Source organism: Hippopotamus amphibius, chromosome 16, assembly GCF_030028045.1.
Source record: "Hippopotamus amphibius kiboko isolate mHipAmp2 chromosome 16, mHipAmp2.hap2, whole genome shotgun sequence".
Classification (NCBI taxonomy): domain Eukaryota; kingdom Metazoa; phylum Chordata; class Mammalia; order Artiodactyla; family Hippopotamidae; genus Hippopotamus; species Hippopotamus amphibius.
In genome coordinates, this window is record NC_080201.1 from 36,246,389 (window position 1) to 36,258,388 (window position 12,000).

At 43.4% G+C, this 12,000-nt stretch overlaps 1 protein-coding gene across 3 annotated transcripts in view; it reads left to right on the plus strand.

Annotated features, from left to right (window-relative positions):
- Nucleotides 1–392: 392 nt before the first annotated feature.
- N4BP1 (NEDD4 binding protein 1) overlaps nucleotides 393–12,000 on the plus strand; it is a 45,917-nt gene continuing 34,309 nt past the window's right edge. For all 3 annotated transcript variants that reach the window (XM_057711198.1, XM_057711199.1, XM_057711201.1), the window contains exon 1: nucleotides 393–828. In XM_057711198.1, coding sequence (XP_057567181.1) covers nucleotides 631–828 — 198 coding nt within the window. In that variant the 5' untranslated portion in view covers nucleotides 393–630. The remainder of the gene's footprint in view (nucleotides 829–12,000) is intronic.

Genomic DNA, 12,000 nt, shown 5'->3' on the forward strand with positions numbered 1-12,000 from the left:
GGGAGGAAGAGAAAAAAAACATCTATCAATTAATGAGAAGCTGGATAACTCAATTTGCTAGAGCCCTAGACTGGGCTTCAAGATGTCAGAAAGCAAGCCAAATGCCTTGTGTGACACTGAGTCAGTCCCGCCTGCTGGCTCGGAGCCTCAACTTCCCCATCTGTAAAACCTGAAATTCATCATCCACTAGGCCATCTGAAGGCACCGTCGCCTCACCAAAGGCCCCCCAGGCCCCTCTCCAGAGCCATCGTTGTGCCCTCAACAAACATGGCGACCGCGCGTGACGTAACTTCCGTCGCCTCCGCCCAACCCCCCCCCTTCCCCTCACCGTTCCAGGGGGCGGCGACTCTCAATGACGGCGGCGGGAGGGGCGCATGCGCGGCGGCGGGGCCCGGCCCGCGGCGGCGGCGGCGGCGGCGGCGACGAAGGGGCTCACTCCCCGCAGTTGCCCAGCTGCGGCGGCCGCGGCGGGATGGTGTAACCGGACCTCCGCCAAGCGGCGGGACGCGGGCTGGGGCAAAGCGCCCGGGAGGGCCGACGCCTCCTGACGGGCTCGGGTGCAGCGGCAGCACGCTGAGGGGGCGTCGCCGCCGCCGGCCCCCGGCGCCGCCGCGGGAGGCCGCGCCCGCCATGGCGGCCCGGGCGGTGCTGGACGAGTTCACGGCGCCCGCCGAGAAGGCGGCGCTGCTGGAGCGGAGCCGCGGCCGCATCGAAGGCCTGTTCGGCGTGAACCTGGCCGTGCTCGGCGCGCTCGGGACCGAGGAACCGCTGCCCGCGCGCATCTGGCTGCAGCTCCGCGGGGCGCAGGAGGCGGTGCACAGCGCCAAGGTGAGTGCGGCCGCCGCCCGGGCGCGATCGCCTGCCCCGGCCCGGCCCCCGCGCGCGCGCGGCCTCGGGTCGGCCGGGGTCCCTGAGCGCCCCCACCCCCTTCTTCCCCGCTCTTCCTGCGCGGACGCAGCCGAGCGCGGTGGTGAGAGCGCAGGCTCCGGAGCCTCCGCTCTAGAGCCATGTGACCTTGGGCTAGCGGTTTCATCCCGGGCGCCTCAGTTTCCCCGTTTGTAAAGTGGCACTGACGAAAGCACCTGACTCGGAGGCCTGTCGCGAGGGTCGAGTAGGTGATGTGCGCAGAGCTTGGAGCGAACGCGCTGAGAGTGTGGCCTGTTGTTATCTTGCCCCGGAGCCCTCGGGCTGGTGCGCAGGGCCCGATGGCTGGGCCCGCAGCCTCCTGGCCCACCAGCTCAGCCACTTACCTCTTCCCAGGTCTCCGCCACAGGGATTCTGAACCTTCTGGGGATGGCAGCCCCCTCTGAAAATCTGACAAAACCATCATAGCAGTACAATACTCGGAGAATATCAAGAAGAGATAGGAATTTTCATAATAGTGTTAAAAATAGCATTATTCCGTGTATTGATTTTGTGGACCACTAACATTAGTTAATAGCTCCTCAGACGTTATGTTCAATACTTCAGAGGGATTATCGAATGCAGCCCTTGAAAAATCCAGTGAGGTCGATTTTGTCTTCCTGTCTTTAACAGCTGGGGAAACTGAAACTTTCTAAGAGGTGACTCACCTTCTCTCTAAATCAGCATTTCAGACTTATACCTACTTCAGACACTTTCAGCTACTCCCTTCCCTCCCCAGGGTTTTCTCATCGAGTAAGTGGGAGAACCAGGATTCAGACCGAGGGAGTTTGTTTCCAGACACCTTGTTCTTGATACCTGTCTCCCAGATGATGAGCACGGGGTGGGGTGGGGGTGTCCTTTTTGGCATCCTACTTAAGAAGTTTCACAGTGCCCTAGAAGGATCTGATTAGCTGTAACTCTTGAGTTTCTTAGATTTAAAAAGAAGAAAAAAGAAAAAGCCTGGATGCTTGCTTTTACCGTGTTTAGAGGAGATAGGACTCTTAATTGTATGATTCTTCTCCACAACTTAACTTAAAGCACTGCAGATGTTGAATCAAGTTTGCTTTCCTATTCTTGATTTTTTTAAACCAGTTTTTGATTTGGTTTTTACCAGTTGTGAGACAACTGGTCTAACTCCTTCCCAGTCGCCTGCGTGTTTTCTCCCCAGCTACCCAATTTCTTCCCACTCCCCAGGGCCAAAAAGTTTGATATGAGTAAGTATATTATGGCTTCTGAAATCTCTTACGTGCGTTCATTCCTTTCTTTTCCATTACTTTTGCAGCAATAATGAGCTTCTTTCTTGGTATGCGCCTTCTCCCTTATATCATTGCCTTCCCTCCCTCCCCAGTACAACTTGCATTAGACTGATCCTCCCACAAAAAGTCATTCTCCTGCCCTGGGACCTATGAGGGCCTCCTATTGCCTATCTCATTCACTGTAAACTTTTCTGATTTACAAAACGCTTATTAATCCAACCCCACTTTATTTTCCCAATTCTCTGCCTCGGCAGCTCTCAGCTTAGATCTCCACTGTAGTCTGACTAGTCTCACTGCTTTTCTTGTGTGCTCTGCCTGCTCCCAGTTCAGCTGTACTCAAGACTCACTACAAGTATGGAAGGTGCTTCTTTTGCTCTACAGAAAAACCCTGCCAAACCTTCCCAACTCCAGTCCCCTTGCCTGTCCCTACCGTGCAGTTCAGCATAAGCTAATTGGAAAAGGTGTGTCTTACTGTATCTTGGTAGTATGTGTCACCTGCCCATTTATCTTTGTGATATGTGTTACTCATAATCCAACCCTCCCACTTGTAAGAAATCCTTTTTATTCCCCTGGAGATTCATGGATAAGAGTTGAATGCCATACTCAAGGGCTTTTTGTTCTTGTTAATTCGTTTTGGAGTTTGTTTTGCATTCTTTTGAGGAAGAGAAAACCATTAACTTGATTTTTAAAAGTTAAGAACAGGGAGGGAATTCCCTGGTGGTCCAGTGTTTAGGACTCCGTGCTTCCACTGTAGGGGCACGGGTTCAACCCCTGGTCAGGGAACTAAGATCCCGCATGTCGTGCAGTGCGGCCAAAAAAAAATTGAAAACAAGAAAACAAACTTCAACATCTACAATAAAGTTAAGCTGTGGAGGAGAAGAAAGTTTGGGGGAAGGAAGATTTAGAGTAAAGACTTTTTTCAGCCAGCTGATAGAGTCTCTGATTAGTGAGCAGCTTTCCAGGTCCCATCTAGTGGTTCATGTTGTTTTCTTGCTTTAAAAATGTTAATTCACTACCCTTTAGCAAATGCTTGAGTAAAGGGGAATATGGAGGTTTAGTTAGTTAGGGCTCCATTAGCTGGAGAGAGTGAGATGGGGCTACTGGTAGAAAGTGATAATGTCCTGGGAAGTTTTTTTTTAAACGACACATGCTCTAGGAGTGACTACTTTGTCAAAGGGGAAATTTGTTGGAGGAAGCAGCAACAAATTTGAGCTGGGCTTTGAAGAGCCAGGAGGAGCCCAGGTAGAGGTGGTTGCAAGCAAGGGCCTAGAAGCCAGAAAAACATGGAGTGTCTGGGTAGGAAGCGTCAAGGTGCCCTGTGAGAGATGAAGCCCCCAGGGACCCAAATGCCAGGGTAAGGCCATTGAGCCTTATCAGTAGCAAGTCAGTGAGGATTTGGGGAGAGGAAGCATTGCCTGAAACTGTATTTGAAGGCAGGGAGACCGAACTGTGGAAGGAACATTTTTTCCAATCTAGAACTGGACATGCGTGGGGTGACAAGGTTTTCACTGGGACTTAGCAACTAAGTGGTTGTAGGGATTGAGGGAGAGGCTTGAAGCTCTGGTGTCAGGAAGGATGGTGGATACGTTGTTTGACCTGTAGGTTGGTGGGACCAGGTGGCTGATACTTGAAAGAAAACTTCTGTGTCAGGAAGTGCACTAGCTGTTGCCTCTTGACCTCAAGGAACCGACAGCCTAGGAGGGGAGACAAAGTTGGAAACAACATTTAAGAGTTGAGGGACTTCCCTGGTGGTCCAGTGGGTAAGACTCCTCACGCTCCCAATGCAGGGGGCCCAAGTTTGATACCTGGTCAGGGAACTAGATCCTGCATGTGTGCTGCAACTAAGAGTCTGCATGCCTCAACCGAAATCCCACATATTGCAACTAAGACCTGGCGCAGCCAAAATAAGTAAATAAAAATTAAAAAAAAAAAAAGTTGACGTATGTGCAAGGTGTTACAGTAATATAGGAGAGGAAGGATTGCTTGCCCAATGGGGTGCTGGAGGGTAAGTGAGAGTTTTCCAGAGGGAAGAGCATGTGCAAAATCACAGGGGTATGAAGTAGTCCCATTTTTTCATGGATTCTGTAAGTGGAAGAGAAGAATGGGGGAAGGTGCCATCTCACAAAGTATGTGGGACCTGCTAAAGAACATGGATTTTACCAAGCAGGCAGTGGAGAGTCATGGTAGGGTTGTAAGAACACGAGTGATGCTGTCAGATTTACATTTCTAAGAAATGCCTCCATTGTCAATGTTTATACCTCTAGGCTTGTGCTACTTAGTATGGTCCATTGCTGGTTAGTGATGATATAAGTACAGAAATTGGGGATAAGTGTTTTGCAACTTTTAAAGCAACGCGACATTACTACAAGGGCTAGAGAAGCAATGTCCAAAAGTGAGAGGGAAACCAGAAGCAGGCATTTTCCATAGGGGCCTAGTAGGAGGGGACTGAAGTCCAAGGTGGCAGACATCATGGAAACAGAGGAGGCTGAGGGTTGAATTTCAGAGAGGAAGTGGAGGCACTGACTGTGAGCTGCCTCATTCATAAAGAAATTGAAGATGCAAAGCAGGGGTGGGATCCTTGGAGCCTGGCATTGGTGGGGAGAGATGAAGCTGAAGAGATCTCAGCCCTGGGGAGTTCGAAGAGTTAGAGCCTTCCTTTAGATCAAAGAGCCACTGGGACCAGGTGGGGAGACTGCATAGGGAAGTGGCTGGTTGGTAGGAAGGAACTGGTGAACCAAGGTGCTCGTGCCCCATGGGAGAGGGCAGATGCCCATGCTCAGTATTAGCTGGTTACACAGTATGGGCCTAGTGATGTCTGACCTTCTCACCTAAGGGAAGCCAGAAGTCTTCATTTCATCTGTTTTGTTTTGTTTTGTTTTAAGAGGCAACTGATTTATGTTTTGAAAACCATGCGTGGGGACTTCCCTGGTGGTCTGGTGGTTAAGAATCCACCTTCCAATGCAGGGTACTCGGGTTTGATCCCTGGTTGGGGAACTAAGATCCCACATACTGAGGGGCAGCTAAGCCTGCGTGCCACAACTACTGAGCCCACACACTCTGGAGCCCGTGTGCTCTGGCGCCCATTGCGTCACAACAGAGAGAAGCCCATGTACAGCAACTAAGATCTGACGCAGCCAAATAAATAAATAATTTTTTTAAAAAATGCGTGCTGTGAATTATATCTCAATAAAAGTTTTGCACTAATACATTCTTTTTAAAGTTCACATTCTGAAAAAAGAAAAATAGAAAGCAACCACACATGCCAAACAAAACATATCAGTAGACCAAATTCAGCTTTTGGACTACCTTTTTAGGACCTCTGCTTTAAATAGTAGGAGACAAGATGAGTGAAGATACACTTTTTTTTTCCAATTGGCGAAGAGGTCAATTGAAGGCCTTAATGGCCTATAGTACTGTCTTAGTAAAGTAAGATGCCAGTTTATGCCCAGAGAGCAAGGGTGAGAACTTGAAGACAGTACAGTGTGTCAGCAGAGATGCATTGGAGCTGTTGAAAGTGCATTGGAAAAGAATACAAAAGGACTGTGGACTTGAAATAAGCGCCAGGGAAGGTTAGGTGGTTTAAATTTATAGTATCACTAGATCCAGAAATTCTCAAGTAGGTGATGATTTCCCCCACTCAGGATGTTGGTGAGGCCAGCACATAAAGACTAAAGGAATCTCAGGTGCAATTGAGCAAGGCAGAATGGGGCCCAGGAAATGTTTCTGAATGGTCAGCCTTTTTTGGGCTAGGACAGTCCAAAAATATGCCAGACTTACCTTCTACTATCAGTGAACTAATAGCTTGAGAGGTTCAGACTGGAGAGGAGGCAGGTGAAGGCAGAAAGGGCATAGTAAACTGTAAGAATGAAGGAAGGGACAGGACCATAGACCATGTCCCTTCCTAGACTCAGGGAATCATGCAGGCAGAGACAAGTTCAATAAGTGTTGGAGAATTCTAGAGGTGGTAGTTAAGAGAGGCATTTCAAAGATCAGAATCTTGGATGTGGGGGAGTTCTGAGGATGATTCTGAGAACCAAAGGGTGGTGCCTCAGTGATCATGGGTGAAGTGGAAGCATTCCTTTTAGCCTCAGAAGTGAGGGGCTAAAAGATGGACGTGTGAGGCATCTAGAGATAATGCAGTGCTGAGGCCACTGAGGTCCATAGCAGGGGATCGGGGGCTAGAGTTAGTTGCTGAGCTAGGAGCCTGTCCTCGAGGTTAACAAACAAAAGAGGAGTAATTGGAAGTAAACAACAAGGCTACTTGTTGGTTTTGCCATGAACCTTTAGGGTACTGAATGTGCTACCTACGGCTACCCATCAGTTGGTGTTATTTCAGGTATTCATGACAGTGAATAGCCACCATGAAGCATAGCCAGTGACCTACCAAGAACACCAATGTAGAGCACTTACAAAGAGGGTAATTTGGATGACTCATCAATCTTAAACATTGAAATTATAATATACCTGAGAAACTGTGGTAAGTCAGACTAACATCCAGTCTGCTTTTAATTTGGGAGGAAAGGAAGACAGTCTTATGAAGATGATTGTCCTTTACCAGAGTTTTTGCTTGTGTATTTGTGGAGTAAGAGAGGAGGAAGAAAAGGGTAAAGAAAATGCAATTCCAGTAGAAGTGGCCTGTTACTTCACTGACTTCAGAGGGTTAAAATGGACCCTATATTGTTTCATTTCCTTTTCTGTTAGAAGAACGTGGTACCTGGTTTCATGAATGAATTCTTGAACAGTAGGTTTGTTCATGGAGGAAATAATTCATAGATGTAATACTGGGTAGTGACAGAGTTTTTTCTTTTGATTTTACCAGAAAGGAGGTTGGAGGCCTTTTGCATTTCTTCCTAGAATGATACTTTTTAACTCACTATGGTTGTGAAAATCATCTTCTTAAGAAACAGTGGTTTGTTCAGTCTCTTTTTATGGCTAATATTTTGGGGTTATACCAGAATGTTGAAATAAGGGATACTCACGCTGATTGTACTGGGGTCAGAGTGATTGCTCATGACTGTAGTTTCCTCTTCCCTATTTATTTACCAGCTAGTATTGTAGGGCTTTAATTAAATCAGGAACAATATCTTGTTCTGTGTTGACTTTTTGCTAAATTAATGTAATTGTATGAAGTTAGAAGTCTTGCATTTCAAAAACAAAATTATACAGTAATTAATTAAAGAACTGTTTTTAAAAAATAAGTTATATGGAAACAACATAGAAAATCCTTTTGTTTAAAGAAGCATGCCTTTTAATTGTTAATTTAAGAAGTTCTTTGAACTTAGAGAAAGTTTTGTTCAGTCTTAGTTCTGACAGAATTACTTACATTAATTGATGAATAAAAGCTGTGTGGATTCACATCTGAATTTTCTGTATAAACTTTGGTTGTGATTATGGCACCTTTTCATCAAAAATCCCTATCTACCTGTCATTTGGAATCTTTATCCATTCTTGAACCTATATGTTTAGTTCACAGTATGTTTCATTATTAACCCTAGTATTTTTTAAATGAAGATAATAAAATCATTACTTTGTTATAAGAGGTTAATGCAGATGATATCTCTAACAGGCTGATAGATTAGGATTTGGCTGTGGTGATAGAAACCTGTACAAAATGGTTTAGTTTTCTTTTACTCAGTAAGAAGTGTAAAGATAAACAACAGTTCAAGCCTGAGTAGCGGTTAGGAGCTGTTACGGTGAAGGTCTCTGCAGTTCTTTTGGCCTTTCCCTCATGGTCACAGAATACCTACTACAGCTCCAGCCATCCGGTTTTTATTTCAAGAATGAAGGAAGAAGCCGCAACACCTTTCTACAACACCCCAGCAGACTTTTCCTTATCTCTTGTTGACCAAAACTATGTCATATGGCCAATACTTGTAGGAAAGGGAGCTAGGAAATGTTCAGTTTTAACTAGATACATTGCTGCCCTGAACAAACTCTGGGTTCTGTTGTTAAAGAAGCAGAACATGGAGAAAAAAAAAAAAAAAAAAAAGCAGCAGCAGCAGAACATGAATATTGGTAGACAATAGGAAGGACTGCCATATCATATCATCTACTTCTTAAAATATGCCTTGAATCTCCACCATTTTTTTTAGTTTTGTTTTTGAAGACAGGAATTTTTTAAATGAGCACCTTCATTTCCTTTCTTTCTTTCTTTTTTCTAAAATTAAAATATACTTCCTAAAGATACAAAGTGAGCACATCGAACATTTATTTAAGTCATTTTGTCAGGGAATAAGCTGAATAGGAAAACTGATTCAAGGAACAGTAGAGGAAATGAATATAGGTACTGAAAAAGAAAGTTGAAATAAGACTGCTAGATTGGATATAAAACTTGTTCATGTCCTATAGGATAATGAAACCATAATTTTGGTGGTTATGACAAATCATCTGTGTCTTTACTGGACAAAAATCTGCAAGTTGATGTGTAATTTCACCGATTCTGGGCCTTTTTCAAAATAAATAGTACGTCAAACAAAAAATACATTCTCCTAGAGCATACATACATGGGCAGACTTTTTCTGTAAAGAGCCAGATAATAAATATTTTTAGACTTTGTGAACCGTACAGAATCTCTGTCTCATATTCTTCTTTGTTTTTGCTTTTTAACAACCCTTTAAAAGGTAAAAACAATTCTTAGGGTCCGTACAAAAATAGTTTGGAGGCTGGATTTACAGTGTCCAGTATGTAGCCACTACCACATGTGGCTGTTTAATTAAAATTCAGTGAAATTAAATATTCATTTCCTCAGTTGTATTTCAAGTGCTCAATGGCTGTCTATAGCTGTTGGATACCAATTTGGACAATGCAGATATAGAACATATGCCATTTCAGAAAGTTCTGTTGGACAGTGCTGCCCTAGCTAATTAAGTCATCCTTGGTTGGGCCTGCTAGACAGTATGACATTGAGAGAGCATGCAGCTATTCTTTTACCTTACTTCCAGAGTTTCTGTAATTTGTGTTAATTGTGCCCCTTGTCATCATAAATAACCTCAAGGATTACTCTTGATCACACACACACACGCACATGCATACAGACTAGCCTAATTGTATGTAGAGTATGGCAGGAAGTATTAGCAACTACTAAGACTAGAGAATTATCCTCTCTGGAAATTTCATAAGGAACCTTAGGTTGCCTTTTCAATAGCTGGGTGGTTTTCATTTGTTTTTGTTTTTAATTGCCTCTTTTGGCTCTTTTGTTTTAAAGCTAGGAAACAAACCTCCAAAAAAATCAAGAAAATCATCTTTACATATTTCACCTGTAGCATTTATACATTTGGATGAATTCTTCTCAAGATTCCCAAAACATGCTAAAATTTCTGGCCTGCCAGGAAGAGACTTCCTTTATACTCCTCTATGCCACAGAGTAGGTACCAGAGCAGTATCCTGAGTTGGTTCCATACATGAACTACAGTCCTTGTTTTTTAATAGTAACCTTGCCATACCTGATTAAATGAGATTTATTCTTAAATATGACATTCTGGTCATGGCTTGGGTTGTACAATGAATTTGTCTAATTTTGTCCTAGCAAAAAGGAAGACAGATTCTTAATCATCCTATGCAAGTAACTACATTGCCATGAAAAGTAAGGAGACTCAGTAAAAGTAGACCAACCTTCCCTTTTGATTTGACACAGTTAATAAGTGTTCATGGTTTAATAAATTCAGAGTAGCCCAAAGAAATTAATAGTTTTAGCATCCTTATAAGGTTAAAAACAAATCTTTGTGAGTGATTGCCTGAGGACCTTTGTGAAACATCAAAAATAGTTTAGGTGTAAAAGACATTCCGAGTGGTATACTATATAGTAATAGAAAAGAACAAATTACTGCAGTAACATAGATGAATCTCAAAAATATTATGCCAAGTGAAAAAAGCATTACACATAAGAGTGCACACTAATTCTGTATGTGTGACATACTAGGCAAGGCAATACTTAATTGTGTAATTTCGATGGGGAAAAAATCAGAATAATTAGAACAGAACAACTGGAAAAAGACATTAAATACAGACTGGGTGTTAGATGATACTAAGGAATTATTGTTCGTTTTGTTGGGTGCAATAATGACGTGGTTATGTTAAAAAGAAAATATGTGTAATGTGTGTGTTTAAACTATGCTTGGCATCTCTCACTTGGAAATTAGCCATGTTTGCAGAGAGTGTCCATTAGTTAACCATTTACTGTTAATCCAACCAAGGTCTTAAAGTTAACTAAGGATATTGGAAATTATGCTTAAGCTGACAACTGCTGAGTAACATATAACTTCTGATATCAAAAAATGTATGTCATATTTCAATTTAGTTAAACGTATACATTTTTATTTTTTGTAATCAGTCTCTCCATGAAAGAAAATTCTTAAGTTAAAAAAATCTTATGCATGTGTCATACTCTGCACTGATAAAATCAGAGAAAGGACATCTGTTTTAAAACTAGCATTAATATTATCAAATCAGATTGATTTGTCTAAGGATTTTTTTTGGTTTTTGGCCGTGCCTCAAGGACTGTGGAATCTTAGTTCCCTGACCAGGGGACCAGGGATTGGGACCAGGGATTGAACCCAGGCCACAGCAGTGAAAGCACCAAGTCTTAACCACTGGATTGCCAGGAAATTCCCTAAGAATTTTTTTTTTTTTTTAATATGTATTTATTTATTGGCTGCGTTGGGTCTTCGTTGCTGCACATGGGCTTTCTCTAGTTGTGGCGAGCAGGGGCTACTCTTTGTTGTGGTGCGTGGGCTTCCCACTGCGGTGGCCTCTCTTGTGGAGCCTGACCTCTAAGCACGAGGGCTTCAGTAATTGCGGCACGTGGGCTCAGTAGTTGTGGTGCACAGGCTTAGTTGCTCTGGGGCATGTGGGATCTTCCCGGCCCAGGGATTGAACCCATGTCTCGTGCACTGGCAGGCAGATTCTTAACCACTGCGCCACCAGGGAAGCCCCCTAAGAATTATTTTTATTACATGAATTTGGATTCTAAATACAAATGCCTTTGGAGTTTCAGCTTGTGCATTTTGGGTTGTTTTTGTTTTGTCCTTAAAAAGCTAACACATTATAAGTTGTTGGATGTTTAGTTTTCTTTATTTTCTAGGAGTTTAGGAATATAGACTTATGTAAAAACTTGTTCTCTATAAATCAATTCAAACAGAAGTTCTTTAAGAAGCTTTATTATCTACTTTATTAATAACCCCTGGAGATAGGAATATATTTCACAGTCACACCATGAAGAAATACAGATTTTTTCTCATTTGTAGACACAAGAACACAGAGAGAGCTTTCAGCTTTGGTTCCCTAATCTTAGTCACAGGTCGAAAATAATCCAAAAACACAAAACGGGTCCAGATTTCCTAAGAGCTATTCTTCTGTCAGTAGTCCTGAGACATGTTCTTGCGTAAACAGAAGAACAGAGAAGACTAAAACCAGATTTTCCTGTAGTCTCTCGTGCCACAGAAAGTGGATCCCTGTTATCTGCTGACAGATTGGCTCATGGTCAGACTGTAAAATCAGATTCCTGCAGACTAGATTCATATGTGAGACTGACCTGTAGTCTGTAGCCACTTGATTCCTCAGCCAGTATGGAAAGGGGCATGTGGCCAAGAACTGTTAAGTGAAAACACAAAATCAGAAGGGAAAAGAACAATAGGGCAATAGTACTAGTAAAATTCACTTCCTGTTTGGGATTCACTCTGGGAGCCAAAATGCTTGGGCTCCCAGAGCCAATGAGAAGCCCTTCTTGGGGCACTCAGTTTGCCCACTTGGACATCTCCATGGGTATTACAAGGCTGCCAAAGTGAAATTTTAAAAGTTATAATCATGACTTTCAGACAGTCAGGTATCTCATAAATGAGGGAAC